The sequence below is a fragment of the Belonocnema kinseyi genome, chromosome 7 (assembly GCF_010883055.1).
Source record: "Belonocnema kinseyi isolate 2016_QV_RU_SX_M_011 chromosome 7, B_treatae_v1, whole genome shotgun sequence".
Lineage (NCBI taxonomy): Eukaryota > Metazoa > Arthropoda > Insecta > Hymenoptera > Cynipidae > Belonocnema > Belonocnema kinseyi.
Window position 1 is genome coordinate 53,686,779 of NC_046663.1, and position 13,978 is coordinate 53,700,756.

The 13,978-nt window shown below is 25.8% G+C and overlaps 1 protein-coding gene across 1 annotated transcript in view; it reads left to right on the forward strand.

Annotated features, from left to right (window-relative positions):
- The window catches only part of LOC117177393 (solute carrier family 35 member E1 homolog), an 11,868-nt gene extending 4,319 nt beyond the window's left edge, over positions 1–7,549 (forward strand). The window contains exons 2-3 of the mRNA XM_033368048.1: positions 2,834–3,042; positions 6,820–7,549. Of these exons, the coding sequence (XP_033223939.1) occupies positions 2,834–3,042; positions 6,820–7,329 (719 nt within the window). The 3' untranslated portion in view covers positions 7,330–7,549. The remainder of the gene's footprint in view (positions 1–2,833; positions 3,043–6,819) is intronic.
- The last annotated feature ends 6,429 nt before the right edge of the window (positions 7,550–13,978 follow it).

Here is a 13,978-nt window from a genome sequence, read left to right on the forward strand (position 1 = left end):
GAGTCACTGTTGTAAAGTTACATTAGACTCTTCCCTGACCAATTTTTCATTTACCCTGACCGTTATAAATTTTTGTTTCAGGTTATATTTTCAACCAAAGAATTTAATTTCAAACCAAAATGAGAAAGCTTTAAACAAAAAATCATTTTCTAATTAAGAAGATTAATTTTTTACCATAAAAAAATGAATTTTTAACAAAATTGATAAATTTTCAACCAAAGCATTTTTAACAAAGTTAACATTTTATGAGCTGTTACGCTAATAATTTCGAGTAAAGTGCAATAACCCGTCTATCTAATCTTTATTTCTTCTTTAAAGTGAAGATTTTCTGCTTTATTATATTTTAAGAATATTTTCTCTATGCTGAAGACTCTGGGAACAGCAGTAAAATGATTTCCAAGTTGTTTGATCTTTTATGAGGATTTATTCACTTCGAAAATCTTTTTTAAAATCACTATCGGTGTAATTCTTCAAGTTTTTTAAAAAACACGAAAATCAGATTTAAAACATTTTCAAGATTTCGGAGATCCTAAAATCAAAAACAGTTGAAAATCTCGCCGGAAATCTCTAAAGTGCATAACAAAAATCGCATTTTTTGCTAAAGCTTTCACGTTTGAAATTTTTTAATTCACTACCATTTTTGTTGAAATGTCAGTGAATTTATTTTTTGACCGGGAATTTTACGAGTTTTTAGAAAAAATTTGACCTACTTTGATTTCAACTAGTTTTTTAAAATAATTAGTTAAATTGTTATCTTTTTCAATTATGAAATCATTCAGTTTAGAATGAACAATTCGAATATATTTTACTTTAAACATTTACCATTCTAGATTTTTAATTTTTAAGCGTGCATTTTAATTCAAAGAATTTTAAAATGCAGTTTTAAAGATCTTAATATTTGAAAATTAGAATCGTTTAAAATCGAAGATTGTCAATAACAAAACATTTTTCAGTCCTACTGTGAATATAAATTAATTACTGATTTTTAAAATTGAATTGTAATGTTAAACATTAAAATGTTACAATTAGAAAGTCTTATTAGTGAAACAAATTTAAAAGCTCGATTGAAACTTTATAAATTTATTTCAATTTAAAAATATCTTCAAAATAATATATTCATGATTAAAGGCTATTATTAAATTTCAAATGTAATTTTAGTCTAAAACAATCCATTTTCAAACCATTTAGTTAGATATTTTTTAATTTAGAAAAAGAACAAGTACCTAATATTTAGCAATATCTGATTGTTCATTTAAAAATATTAATTATAAATAAAATATTGTAAACTAAACAAACAAAAAAAATTAATTTTGAACGTTACAATTTTAATTGTTATATATAAAAAAAGTTAAATTTGCAAGTCAAATATTGTTAAATTTTGATGTATAAATAACAACAATTGAACACCTGTTGCTCTTTTAAAATATTCGAGTAAGTTCAAGAGATGTTTAGAAGCTTAAAAAAATCAAAATTAATTTAAAATTCGAAATGATTTCAAATAATTTAAACAGATAAAATCCGGCTATTCGTACTGTATGCATGTAAATTATTGAGAATTTGAATACAACGTTTGTGAATTAAAGAACTTTCCCAATTTTAACGTTAAAAATTGAACTGCTGAAAAGTAAACGCTCAATTTAAAATTTATAAACTATTTTCAAATTAAAAACAAGTTAAAAATAATATATTCAAAACTTAAGGCTTGTATGAAATAAAAAATATTGTTTTATTTGAAAATTTGAAATTTTTGAATTAAGAAAAATAACAATTGCCTGATATTTAAAAATATTTTGTTGTCCATGTAAAATCAGTAATTGTAAATAAAATATTCAAAACTGAATAAAAAACTGAAGTTTGAATGTTACATTTTTAATTTTCCTATTTGAAAAAGTTTAATTTACAAGTAAACTTGTTGAATTTTGATGTATAATAGATATTGTGTACTCATAATTCATGGATGAAAATCTATTAAGATGAGATATTAAAAGGTCTAAACAGATTAAAAATTAATTTAAAATATGAAATGTTTTCACATAATTTAAACTAAGCGTTTACGTATACCGAAGATATCCAGCTTTTTGTACCGAACTTTCGGTGCAAATAGACCACAACCTAATTTAAAATAAAATATATTTTTTTCCAGATTTCGAACAAAAAATTTAAAAGCTTCTTAATAATTATTAAAGACTGAAAAAAAAACATTTTCTTAATATTCCTTCAAAAATAGCTGTATATTTTGAAACATTAATTTTCTATTCAAAGAGATTTAAAAAGATTCCAAAAATTGTCAAAAATGAATCTGGAAATTTTAAGGAAATATTTTTTATTTTGCAGGATTAAAAAAAAATTAAGGAAGAATTCGAATCATTTTAAAAGAGGTTTAGAAGCTTTGATAAAATTTAAATAGTAACTTATTAAATAAATTTGAAACAACGTGTAGATGTTTCAAGATGTTTCTATCTTAAATTTGTTCGCAGCTCAGTTCTTATTACTCCAAATGGGAAATATTTTAGCATTAGAGTTTGAGTTTTTTTATTTCATTGACCGTGAAAAAATTTTGCAAACCGGGGAAAACCCGGTAATTTTTGTATGTGATTAAAACGGCCACCTTGAATTTGCAGTGCAGTTTTTATAACTTCAAATGTAACATTTTCAGCTTTAGAATTCGATTTTTTAAATTACATTGCTCTTGAAAATTGTTTCCGTACCAGGAAATAACCGGGAATTATTTTTTTGATTAAAACGGCCAGCCTGATTATGGAATGACTGCCAAAAACTTGATGATCTCATTGCACAGTCATATGATACTAAAAGAAATTTGGCTTTGTCCCAGTAAAGGCTACAATGCCGCTCTTCACGGTGGCGCTCTCGAGGATAATTCTGCGTGAGAAACAGACATGGAAGGTGTACCTGAGCCTGATGCCAATTGTGGGAGGAGTGGCAATTGCAACTTTAACAGAATTAAGTTTCAACATGATTGGACTCATGAGCGCCTTGGCATCAACGATGGCCTTTTCGCTACAAAATATTTACTCAAAGAAGGTAATGAGAGTGCATTTTTGCCAGAAGTTTCAAGACGTTGTATGAAATTTCAAACTTAATAAATTACAGAGTGTCTACTTCGAAATATCAGGGAATTTTGTTTGAAAGTCAGGAAATTTTTTCGAGAGAGGGCTAACATTTTTTAAATTGCAATATTAATTTGAAGGAAAATGATTCTTCATTTGTAAACGCATAGCTTTATATTAATGTATTGAACTGTTGTTTTTTAATTTGTTTTTTTTTTGCTTTGAAATCAATTTTTTCAACTTAGAATTAAACTTTTTTGTCTTTGGTTAAAAATTGATCAGTTTTAATAAAAAATTCAAGTATCTGCTTGAAAAATCGTTCTTTTTGATTGAATTTCATTTTTTTTTTATGTAAATGTTCTTTGGTTGAAATATCAACTACTCCTTTTTCGTTAAAAATTCATATTTTTTTAATGAAGATTTGATTATATGGTTGAGATGCAATCTTGTTTTTAAAATTAATTTTATTTTATTAAATGGGTATCATTTTCATTGAAAATTCATCTCCTTGGTTGAAATATAAGCTATTTTGTTGAAAATTCGTTTTTTTCTGGTGAAAATTAAACTATTTCAGTTACAATTTGAGCTATTTTGTTGAAAATTTGTTGTTTCGGAAATTAAATTTTTTACTGAAAATATAACTATTCAATATTCAGTTGCAAAATTATATTTTTTAGTTGAAAATGTTGACTTTTTTGGTAGAAATTAATTGTCAGGGTCGAAAATTTGGCTTTTTATATTGGATAATGAAAATATTTAATTAAAAATTCATGTATCTTGTTTGAAAAATCATCTTTATGGAAGAAACTTGATTTTTTTGTTTGAAAATAAGACTGGTTGGTTCATAATTGAACTCTTTTTTTTAATTCATCTTTTTTGTTCAAAATCCATCTATTCCAGATAAAGATTCATAATTTTAACTTGGAAATTAATTAGTTTCATTTAAAATTCAATTATTCGGTTGAAAATTGTTATTTTTTCGTTGGAAATTTAACTTTTTTGTTAAAAATTCACGTATGTTTTGGAAAAATCGTCTTTCTTGGCTGAAAATTAATCTTCCTGTTTGAAAATTAATTGAAGCATATAAATTAGCATAATTAATAACGCATATAAATATTTATCATTCAAGTAATTAATTCATCTTTGTGGTTAAAAATAAAACCACATGGTTGAAAGTTAAATTAAATTTCTTTTAAAAATAAATCTGCTTATTTATATGAAAATATTTTTTCAACTGAAAATTTAATTATTATATTTTTGTTTGAAAACTGACCTTTTTTCAGTTAAAAATTCATCTATTTGTTTGAATTTATTTATTAAATCGTCTTTTCGGGTAAAAATTGAAACTTCGGGTTGAAAATTCATCTATTTTTTCGAAAATCCAAATCTCTACTTGAAAAGTTTGAAATTTGAAGCGGTTTAAATTGAATTTAATATATGTAGTAGCCACATTATTTTACATAAATACGCACTAAATTTTAAGTATAAGGAATGGTGGTGTACCATTTTGCCACTAGGTGCCGAATAATGGAACTAGAAAGAGTAGGTACAATTTTAAACATGTATTTTAATTTTTGCATAAAAGTGTTTTTACGATTGTGTTGTGAAGTATAAAACAATGATTGAATAGTAAAAACAAATATTTTTAGATAGAATTTCCATCTTATACAGTGAAAAAACACATTTTTGTGAAATAGTTTAAAAAAAAATACATTTAATTCATATGAGTTTCAATGCATTGTAAGCTTAAATAAAAGTTAAAACACTTTTATGCACAAATTAAAATGCATCTTTAAAATCGTGCCTATTCTTTCTAGTTCGAATTTTTGTCACCAGGTGGAGTATCGCAGTTTAATCATTCCCAGTAAGTAGAGTTCTGAGCCGTTTATATTACTTTGAAAATGGTAACGAGAATGAGAATATTAGTGAGAATATAACCGAGAAATAAATTCTCCGAGAATTAATGAGAATCTCAGAATTTATTTTAATTAATATAAAATTGAATTTTTTCGTTAACTTTTCGGTTGAAAATTCAACTCTTTTTTTTTAATTTTGTCTCTTTTATTTTAAAGTTTACCTGCTTTAGCAGAAACTAAATCTTTTTTTGTTGATAAAAATTCAACTGTTTGGTTAGAAATTAAGCTATCATACTATTTTCTTGAAAACTTAACTCTTTCGTAGAAAATTTACTCTTTTTTTTAAATTTATATTTTAGTGTTGAAAAGTGCACTGAAATATTTTCTGGATGAAAGTTCCACTTATAAAAAAGAATGGTTTTTTTTCATTAAAAATTCATCTGTTTTAGTACAAAATTGATCTTTTTTGGATAAAAATGCAACTATTTGGTAGATAATTTAACTATTTTGTTAAAAATTCATCCTTTTTGGTTGAAGAAATTCTTCTTTTTGGATTGAAAATTCAATTTTTCTTGTAAAAAATTATTTCTTGTTAAAAAATTCATAGTTTGATCGTAAAAACTTGTCTAAAATCTTTTTCAAACGAAAATTCAACTATTTTTTGAAAATTTATCTTTTTCATTTAAAACTTGATCTGTTGAAAAGTTATCTCTTTGGTTAAAAGTTTAATTATCTTGTTATGAATTAATCTTTTTTAATTGAAAATTCAACTACTTAGGTCAAAGTTAAACTACATTGTGCTTTTTTTTTATTAAATTCTTATGCCTGGTTGAAAATTGAACTGTTTTGTGGAAAATACTTTTTGTTGTTGTTTAGAATTCATTTTTAACAGAAAATGGAACTTTTCTATTCTTTAAGATGGATATTTTTTAGTTAAAAATTCGAGTTTTCTTTGGTAAAAAAATGATTTTTTAGTTTAAAATTTCCTTTTTTTTTGCGTAAAAATGGATCTGTTTTGTAGAAAATTAATTTTTGGTTGAACAGTCATATTTTTTGTTTGAAAATAGAATTTTTTAAAGAAAATATGTCTTCTGATTTGAAGGTTCAATAATGTAGATAAACTTTTATTTATTTTTTGAGTGAAAAATCTTTATTTGATGGAAATAAGACTTTCTGGTTTTAAAATTCTTTTCTTTTGTTGTATAAATTATATTCGTTTTTGATTAAAATATAAACTATGACACTTTTTAGTTAAAAATTTCTTTTTAGATTGAATATTCAACTATTATGTTAAAAAATCAATTATTTTGTTGAAAATTCGAGCATTTTGTTAAAGAGTTATCTTTCAAAGTAGAAACACTTTTTTTTAAAAATAATTTCATACAATTGAAAAATTTTAATTTATATACGAAACACTGTAATTCCTGGGTATGTCTGTGCTAGAAAATAATTTATATTCAACCGCTGATATAATCGGAACAATAAAAATATTGTTAAAAATCATAAATTTTTAAATTCTCCTAAATTCCACCATATTCTCGGTTATATAACCTGAACTTAAATTCTCGGGAATTTAAGAACTCTAACAATGAGTAGATAAAATAAAAATTTTGTTTGAATTATTATTCAAATTCATGGACTTTAGAGACAAATTCAAGAAATGATTAATTATGTTTTAAATGATATTTAATTAATCTTTCTTGTTCAAATATTTTAGAATGTCTTGTAATATTAATTAAATTTCTTTAAATTAAAAGAAAACATTATTGATAATAAACTCGGGGAAAAATTATACCTGGAAAAAACCCTGAAATTGTCAGGGAATTTTTTTCCAGGATTTGAGTAGACACCCTGAATTAATTCTTTATATCTGATCTTCTTTTGTTTTTTTCCAGGTACTGCACGATACAGGAATTCACCACTTAAGACTGCTCCTCGTCCTAGGACGCTTAGCTTTATTCATGTTCCTGCCTGTATGGTTAGTATCTGATTTTCGAAATTTGCTCCACGATCCCGAAACTGGCGCCTCAGTTGACATCAGCACTAGAATTCTAGGGCTTCTTGTTCTCGATGGGTTTCTTAACTGGTTGCAGAACATCATCGCCTTTTCCGTCCTTTCAATCGTCACACCTCTGACTTATGCAGTGGCGAGTGCCAGTAAACGAATATTTGTCATTGCAGTGACACTGCTCGTGCTAGGAAATCCGGTAACCGGGCTGAATGTGTTCGGTATGACGATGGCAATTCTGGGGGTGCTTTGCTACAATAAAGCAAAGTATGATCAGCGACAAGCCAACAAAAAAGCAACAGTGCTGCCGCACTATAAGGGCTCAATCGAAAATGGCCGCACCAATTTTATGGTGAATGGCTGGGCCAACGAATCGCATAAACTTTATGCGGTCTAGTTTGAAATTTCGAGTGTAATGGACATTGACATGAACGTATGAATTTTCTTGCATTAAGTCTCAGTGAAAAAAGTCAAGTACTTTTTTTAGGGTGTCCATACTAAAATCATGGGAAAATATTCCCTGACAATTCCAGATTTTTTCCAGTTCGAATATTTCGCATTTTCTTAAAGAATCGACTCGGAATATGTATACAGTTTCGCGAGTTTATCATAAATGTTGTTTTTTTTTTCAGTTTCTAGGGATCCAATTAATATATTTAATTTAGAAAGCTTTGACAAATTATTTTACAAAATATTCATAAATATATTAGCAAAATGAATTATTTGAATAATTAAATAATGGTCAAAACATATTTAATCAGATTCAATTTAAATCGCTTCAAATTCATAACATTAAAAATAAAAAATGAATTTTCTACCGAAAAAGACGATTTTTCAATATAAGACATGAATTGACAGCCAAATAGTTAAAATTTCAACTAAAAAAAGACCAATTTTCAATTGAATAATTAAATTTTGAACTGAAACGGATAAGTTTCCCACCAAAAATTCAACTAAAATTAAAAGGATGTAATTAGAGTACTTGAATTTTTAACCAGAAAAATGAATTTTCAAACAAGAAGATTAATTTTCTATTAAAAAAAAGACGATTTAAAAAGGCATGAATTTCAGTTGAAAAAAACAAGGTTTCAACCAAATAGTTGAATTTTTAACTAAAAAAGACTAATTTTTAAACTCTATAATTAAATTTCTAGTTAAAACAATAATAATTTTCAATGAAATTGATGAATTTTCAACCAACATTATGAATTTTTGAGTAGAATAATTGCATTTTTAACAAAAAAGATTAATCTTTAACTGGGACAATTGAATTTTCAACCAAAAAGATGAATCTTTAAACAAGATGATTCATTTTCTACCAAAAAAATATAATTTTTCAACAAAATACATGAATTTTCAATCCAATAGTTAAATTTTGAACTAAAATAGATACATTTTTAACCTTAAACAGAGCAATTAAATTTTCAGTTAAAAAAAATTCAAAATGATGAATTTTGAATTAAAATTATTAATTTTTAACTAGAACAATTCAATTTTAAACGAAAAAGATTAATCTTTATCTGGAAAAATTAATATAATGATGGAATATTCAGTTGGAATAGATAGTTGCATTTTTAATTGAAAAAAATTTCAATCAAATAAGAAACAAACAATTTTTCAACAAAATAGATCAAAGTTTCAACCGGAATTTTAAAATTTCCAGCAAAAAAATTAAGTTATCCAAAGAAAAAACGAATTTTAAACAAAATAGTTCACTTTTCAACTAAAAAAATTAAGTTTGAACAAAAAAGTGTGACCTACAACAAGTAATTACATTTTCATTCTAAAAAAGATGAATTCTGAATAAAATTTAGTACCAGATACTTTAATTTTCAACCGAAGGCGATCAAGATTCAATCAAAAATAGAATAGTTAAATTTTCAGTTAAAAAAAATAATTTCAAACAAACAAAAAAATCGAATTTTCAACAAAATAGTTCAATACGGTAACATGAAGCTACTTTTACAAAGAAAGAATCGTAGTTGTACAATTTTCTAGTGCCATTTATAAAAAACAATGAAGTATGCTCTCGAAAAAATTCCCCTTTCCAGTTATTTTCTGATAAATAAAAAATTCCCTGACAATTCCAGTTTTTTTACGTTTTCCAGGTAAGGTGGACACCCTGCTCTTTAAATAGCAAAAGCATAGTAAGAGATTCAGAACAAGCAACTCATAGAATTTCAGAAAAAATTGAGAGAGAAAATTCATATGATTCTAAGCGTTCCAAGCCTACGGTTTTATCCTGGCACAAAATTGTGACCTGCGAATTCATTTCGATTAACTGACGACGCACGCCTCTGGCGAGCTTGTTTTCTGTTTTCTGACTTCCGACTTCTTTTAAGGCAGTATTCTACTTTGAAACGCGCGAAAAGAAAGTTATTTTTGTGAAATTTCTTTGAGATTATTGATAATGTTATCGATTTAAGGTTTGTTAGGCCTAATGAACAAACTCTTGAAATACATTTTTTTTTTAATTCATTTATTTTATGCACTTTTTATATGGACGGTCCGATTCAAAAAAATTAAGCAGTTTTAGATTCAGTATGACTCCAGCTATCGGCTGAACTAGGATGTCTGATATACATGCAAAAAAAAAAAAATTGCGAAGAAAAAACAAATAAAAAACGAAAAAAGTGGGTTTACTTTCACAGGTTTTTGCCCAAAAAAAATATAGTAAATTTTTTTTTCATAATCCTAGTTCAGCCGGTTGCTGGAGCCATACTGAATCTACAACGGGTTAATTTTTTGTTTCGGACCACCCATTTTCGAGATTTTTTCAACAGCGCGGACCTACTATACTTTTTGAGGAGTTGGCTTTGACTGATGTTTTCATCTGTAAAAAGTGCATAAAATAAATCAAAAAGATTTTTTAAATGTATTTCAAGTTTGTGTTTATTAAGCCTAACAAATTCTGCATCGATATCATTATCAATAATCTCAGAAAAAGTTCACAAAAATAACGTTTTTTCGAGCGTTTCAAAGTAGAATACTGCCTTAAGTGGTGAGACTGCTGGTAAGGCTTGAACGATAGATTTCAATTGTGAATGGGTTTTCTTGCATGTGAAAAATTTGATCGCTGGTTCGATCAGAGTCATTTCATTCAGTTTTTTTTTTTTGGTTTTTCACATTCCATTTCACATTTTTTATCACAGGGTGTATGCTCACCTGGAAAACTTGGAATTAACATGGAATTTTTTTAATGTCACGGAATTTTTTCGAGAATATGTTGAACATTTTTTAATTCGTAATATAAAATTAAACGAAGGGTCCGCGGTCTAAACATGTTAAATTACATGTCAGAAATTTTACACGTTGAAGGATAATCGTTTCGCGGACCTATGCTGTAGATGCCAAAACGCGATTTTCGAAAATTCATTTAAGAAAACCTCAAATGAATTTTTCCGTTTCGTTTGCTAGATATTAACTGCACATAAAAAATGTTCTAGAAAATACGAAATAATTCATCTGGACAAAAATACCAGTTAACAGGTTTCGACCGCGACCAGATGAAATAAACATGGTTCTTCTTTTCGGAAAGTAGCTTTATATTACTGGATTTAACTAATCTGTTGAAAAATTTTCTTTTTGATTTGCAAATTTAACTATTTTGGCAGAAATTCATTTATTTGGTAGAAAATTAATTTTTTTGTTGAAAATTGATATTTTCCGGTCGAGAATTGAACTGTTATGAAGAAAATTCGTCTCTTTGATTTGAAAATACAACAATTTAGTTGAAAATTCAACTATTTTGGTATGAAATTCAACTATTTGGTTAAAAAAGAACTTTTTTTTTATTAAAAACTCAATTTTTTGGTTGAAAATTCAACTATTTTCTGAAACATTCATCTTGTTAACTTGAAAATTTCACAGTTTGGATTCAATTTGTTCTCTTTCTTGCCTAGAAAATTTTTCTTAGTAGAAAGTTAACCTTTTTTGTTGAAATTTCGTATTCAGTTGGAAAATTCATCTGTTTTAGTAGAAGTTTAATCTTTTTTAGTTAAAAACGAATCGTTTAAGTTAAAAAATAATCTGTTCTGGTTAAGGATTAAACTACTTTGTTGAAAACTCACCTTTTTGGTTGACGATTCATAAGTTTAGTTGAAAATGCATCTCTTTCATTGAAAATTGAACTGTTTTCATAGAAATTTGTACCATTTTGAATGAAAATTCATATTTGTAAACGGAAATTCAAATGTTTGTATGAAGATTAGTGTATTTTGTTACAAATTCAATGTTTTGCTTAAAAATGCATTAGTTTGATAACAAAATTTTCTCTCTCTTGACTGAAAAATGTGGTTTAGTTAAAAATTCGTATTTTTTAGTTTATTGCCGCTTTTTTTAAATTTTAAATTAAAAACTTTTTTGGTTGAAATATTAACTTAAATATTTGTTGTTGAGAATTCATATTTTTGTTTGAAAGTTCAACTACATGATTGAAAGTTGAACTGTTTCATTTTTTTTTGGTTCAAAATTATTATTTTTTAACTGAAAATGCATGTACTATTTTCTTTAAAATTGTACTATTTCTGTTAGAGATTATTCATGCTAGTTGAAAATGAATCACTTTGGTTCGAAATGTAATCATTTTGTTGAAAATTCTTTTTTATCTTGACTGATAAGTAATTTATTTAATTTAAAATTTAACTACTCCATTTTTGGTTAAAAAATATCTTTTAAGTTAAAAATTCAAAATTTGGGTTGAAAATTCATTCTTTTTGGTAGAAAACTAATCATTTTGGTTGGAAATTAATTTTTTGCTTAAAAATTCAATAGTTTAGTTAAAAAACTTTATTTTTCTTGACTAGAAAATATTTTTTCGTTGCAAATTCGTAATTTTTTGGTTGAATTCTACTACTTTATTAAAAATTAAGGTACTTTTTAGTTGAAATATCAACTATTATTTTTTACGTTGAGAAGTAATCTTTTTGGGTTAAGATTCATCATTTTAAATGAAAATTCTTAAAAAATGAATAATTATTTTATTTTTTTTATTTCAGACCTTTCTAGATTAAGCATATTAATTGAATCAAAGTTACTTTTTCAAGTGAAAAAAGCAGTTATTTAATCTGTAATATTAATAATACTATTTTTACACATTTAGATATTTAAAAAGACTGCAAAAAAAACTTTATTTAAAATTTACTCGGAAAATTGTGTACGTTTTTTGACTTGGAAAAAACATGGAATTGGCAGGGAATTTTTTCCAGGTTTTGAGTAGACACCCTATATCAGAGTGCTCATCAGAAGTTGCGATTGTAGTCATTCTTGTACATTTGTAGACATAAGAAATTCGCACCTGTTACAGTTGGAAAATCCCGAATCAGTATTGTTGTAGAATTACGGGATTTTCATGACAACATTTTTGAAAGCTGCTTTATTGCGTAAAACTAAATATTTACGTAAATTGGGGTCTGCGAGTGTACGTTTTGCATCGTAGCCAAAGAAACTAATTTTAATTAAATCAAAGGAGATGCAAATTGAAAGTAGATAGGTAATTGAAATGTGGGTGGGAAAATTCTAACTCTACGATTACATTTTCCGAAATGATAAAGATTCAGAATTTGTATGATTGTTGTATAAACTTGGATAAACATTTTTCTTTTAAACTTATTGTGAAAAGCGCAGCCCATCGTATTTATGTAGGGTGACCTCTGAACTGAGAAATTTTAGAGATCTGAAAAAAAGGTAAAATGGCTGGAACATTTTTCCGAGATTTGGAGAAGCCATCCTAATAATAAAATCGATATCATCTCAGGGTGTCTAGCGACCTTGAAAACTTGAAATTCTCCTAGATTTTTTTTAAACCTTGAAAACCTGGAAATTTCTTTGAATTTTTCACGAGAATCTTGAATTTGAATTTTTGTTTTGCTTTTAAAACAATTTTCGAGGGATTGACCAATCGGTTTTTGAGTATACACCAGATTTAAAAAGGTCACAAAATAATTCTAAAGATTTCAAAATATTTCAAAGCTTTTATCAAATTTAAAAGGATTTTGAAAGTTTCAAAAAGAGTTTCAAAGACTTAAAAAGGATTCAAGGATCTGAAAAACGCGTGTAGACAAGATTTCGAAGATTTCATCAAGATTTCGAATATTTTACAAAGATTCCAAATATTTTAATGATTTTAAATTAATAAAAAAGATTGCACAAATATTTGAACAAATTAATAAGGATTTGTGAAGATTTCATTAATTTTTAAGATTTCAAAAAGGATATATTACACCAGATTTAAAAGATTTTAAACAATTTCAAAAGGTTTCGATAAATTTGAGATTTCAAACAAACCCAAACAGACTTCACACATAAAGATTAAAGAAAGATTTTACAAATGTTTCAAATATTTCATAAAGATTTCAAAATGTTTCAAAACATTTCAGAAAGATTAAAAATATTTTACCGAACTTTTTATAGTTTTTAAAATATTTCACATATTTTAAAGATTTCAAATGAATATAGAATGTTTCACAAAGATTTCGAAAAATTTCACAAAGTTTTGAAAAACTTTAAGGATTTCAAAAATTTTTCCAAAATTTTAAAAGATTTCACGAAGATTTCAAAATTTTTAGATAATTTCAAAAGATTTCACTAATATTTCCAATATTTCAATTTTTTCAAACGAATACAAAAGATTTCAGAAAAATTTTACAAATATTTTAAAGATTTGATAAGGATTTGAAAAGATTTCAAGAAGTTTAAAGATTTGGAAAAGGGTACAGTACGCCCAAATACTAAACATTTCCAACGTTATAAACGAGTTCATATTTTTTTTTAGAAAATATCAAAATATCTAACAAAACTTTTAAATATTCTAGTGATTTCAAATAAATACAAAAGGTTTCAAGAAATTTTAGAAGTTTTCAATGATTTCAAACGAACACAACAATTTTGACCAAAAAAAATTACAGAAAAATTTCACAAGGCTTTCAAAGAATTCAAGGATTTCAAAGATTTTACCATTTTTTAAAAATATTTCCAATATTTGACATATAATTTAAGGATTTTCAAGACTTTACAAAGATTTAAAAATATTCCCAAAGATTGCACAA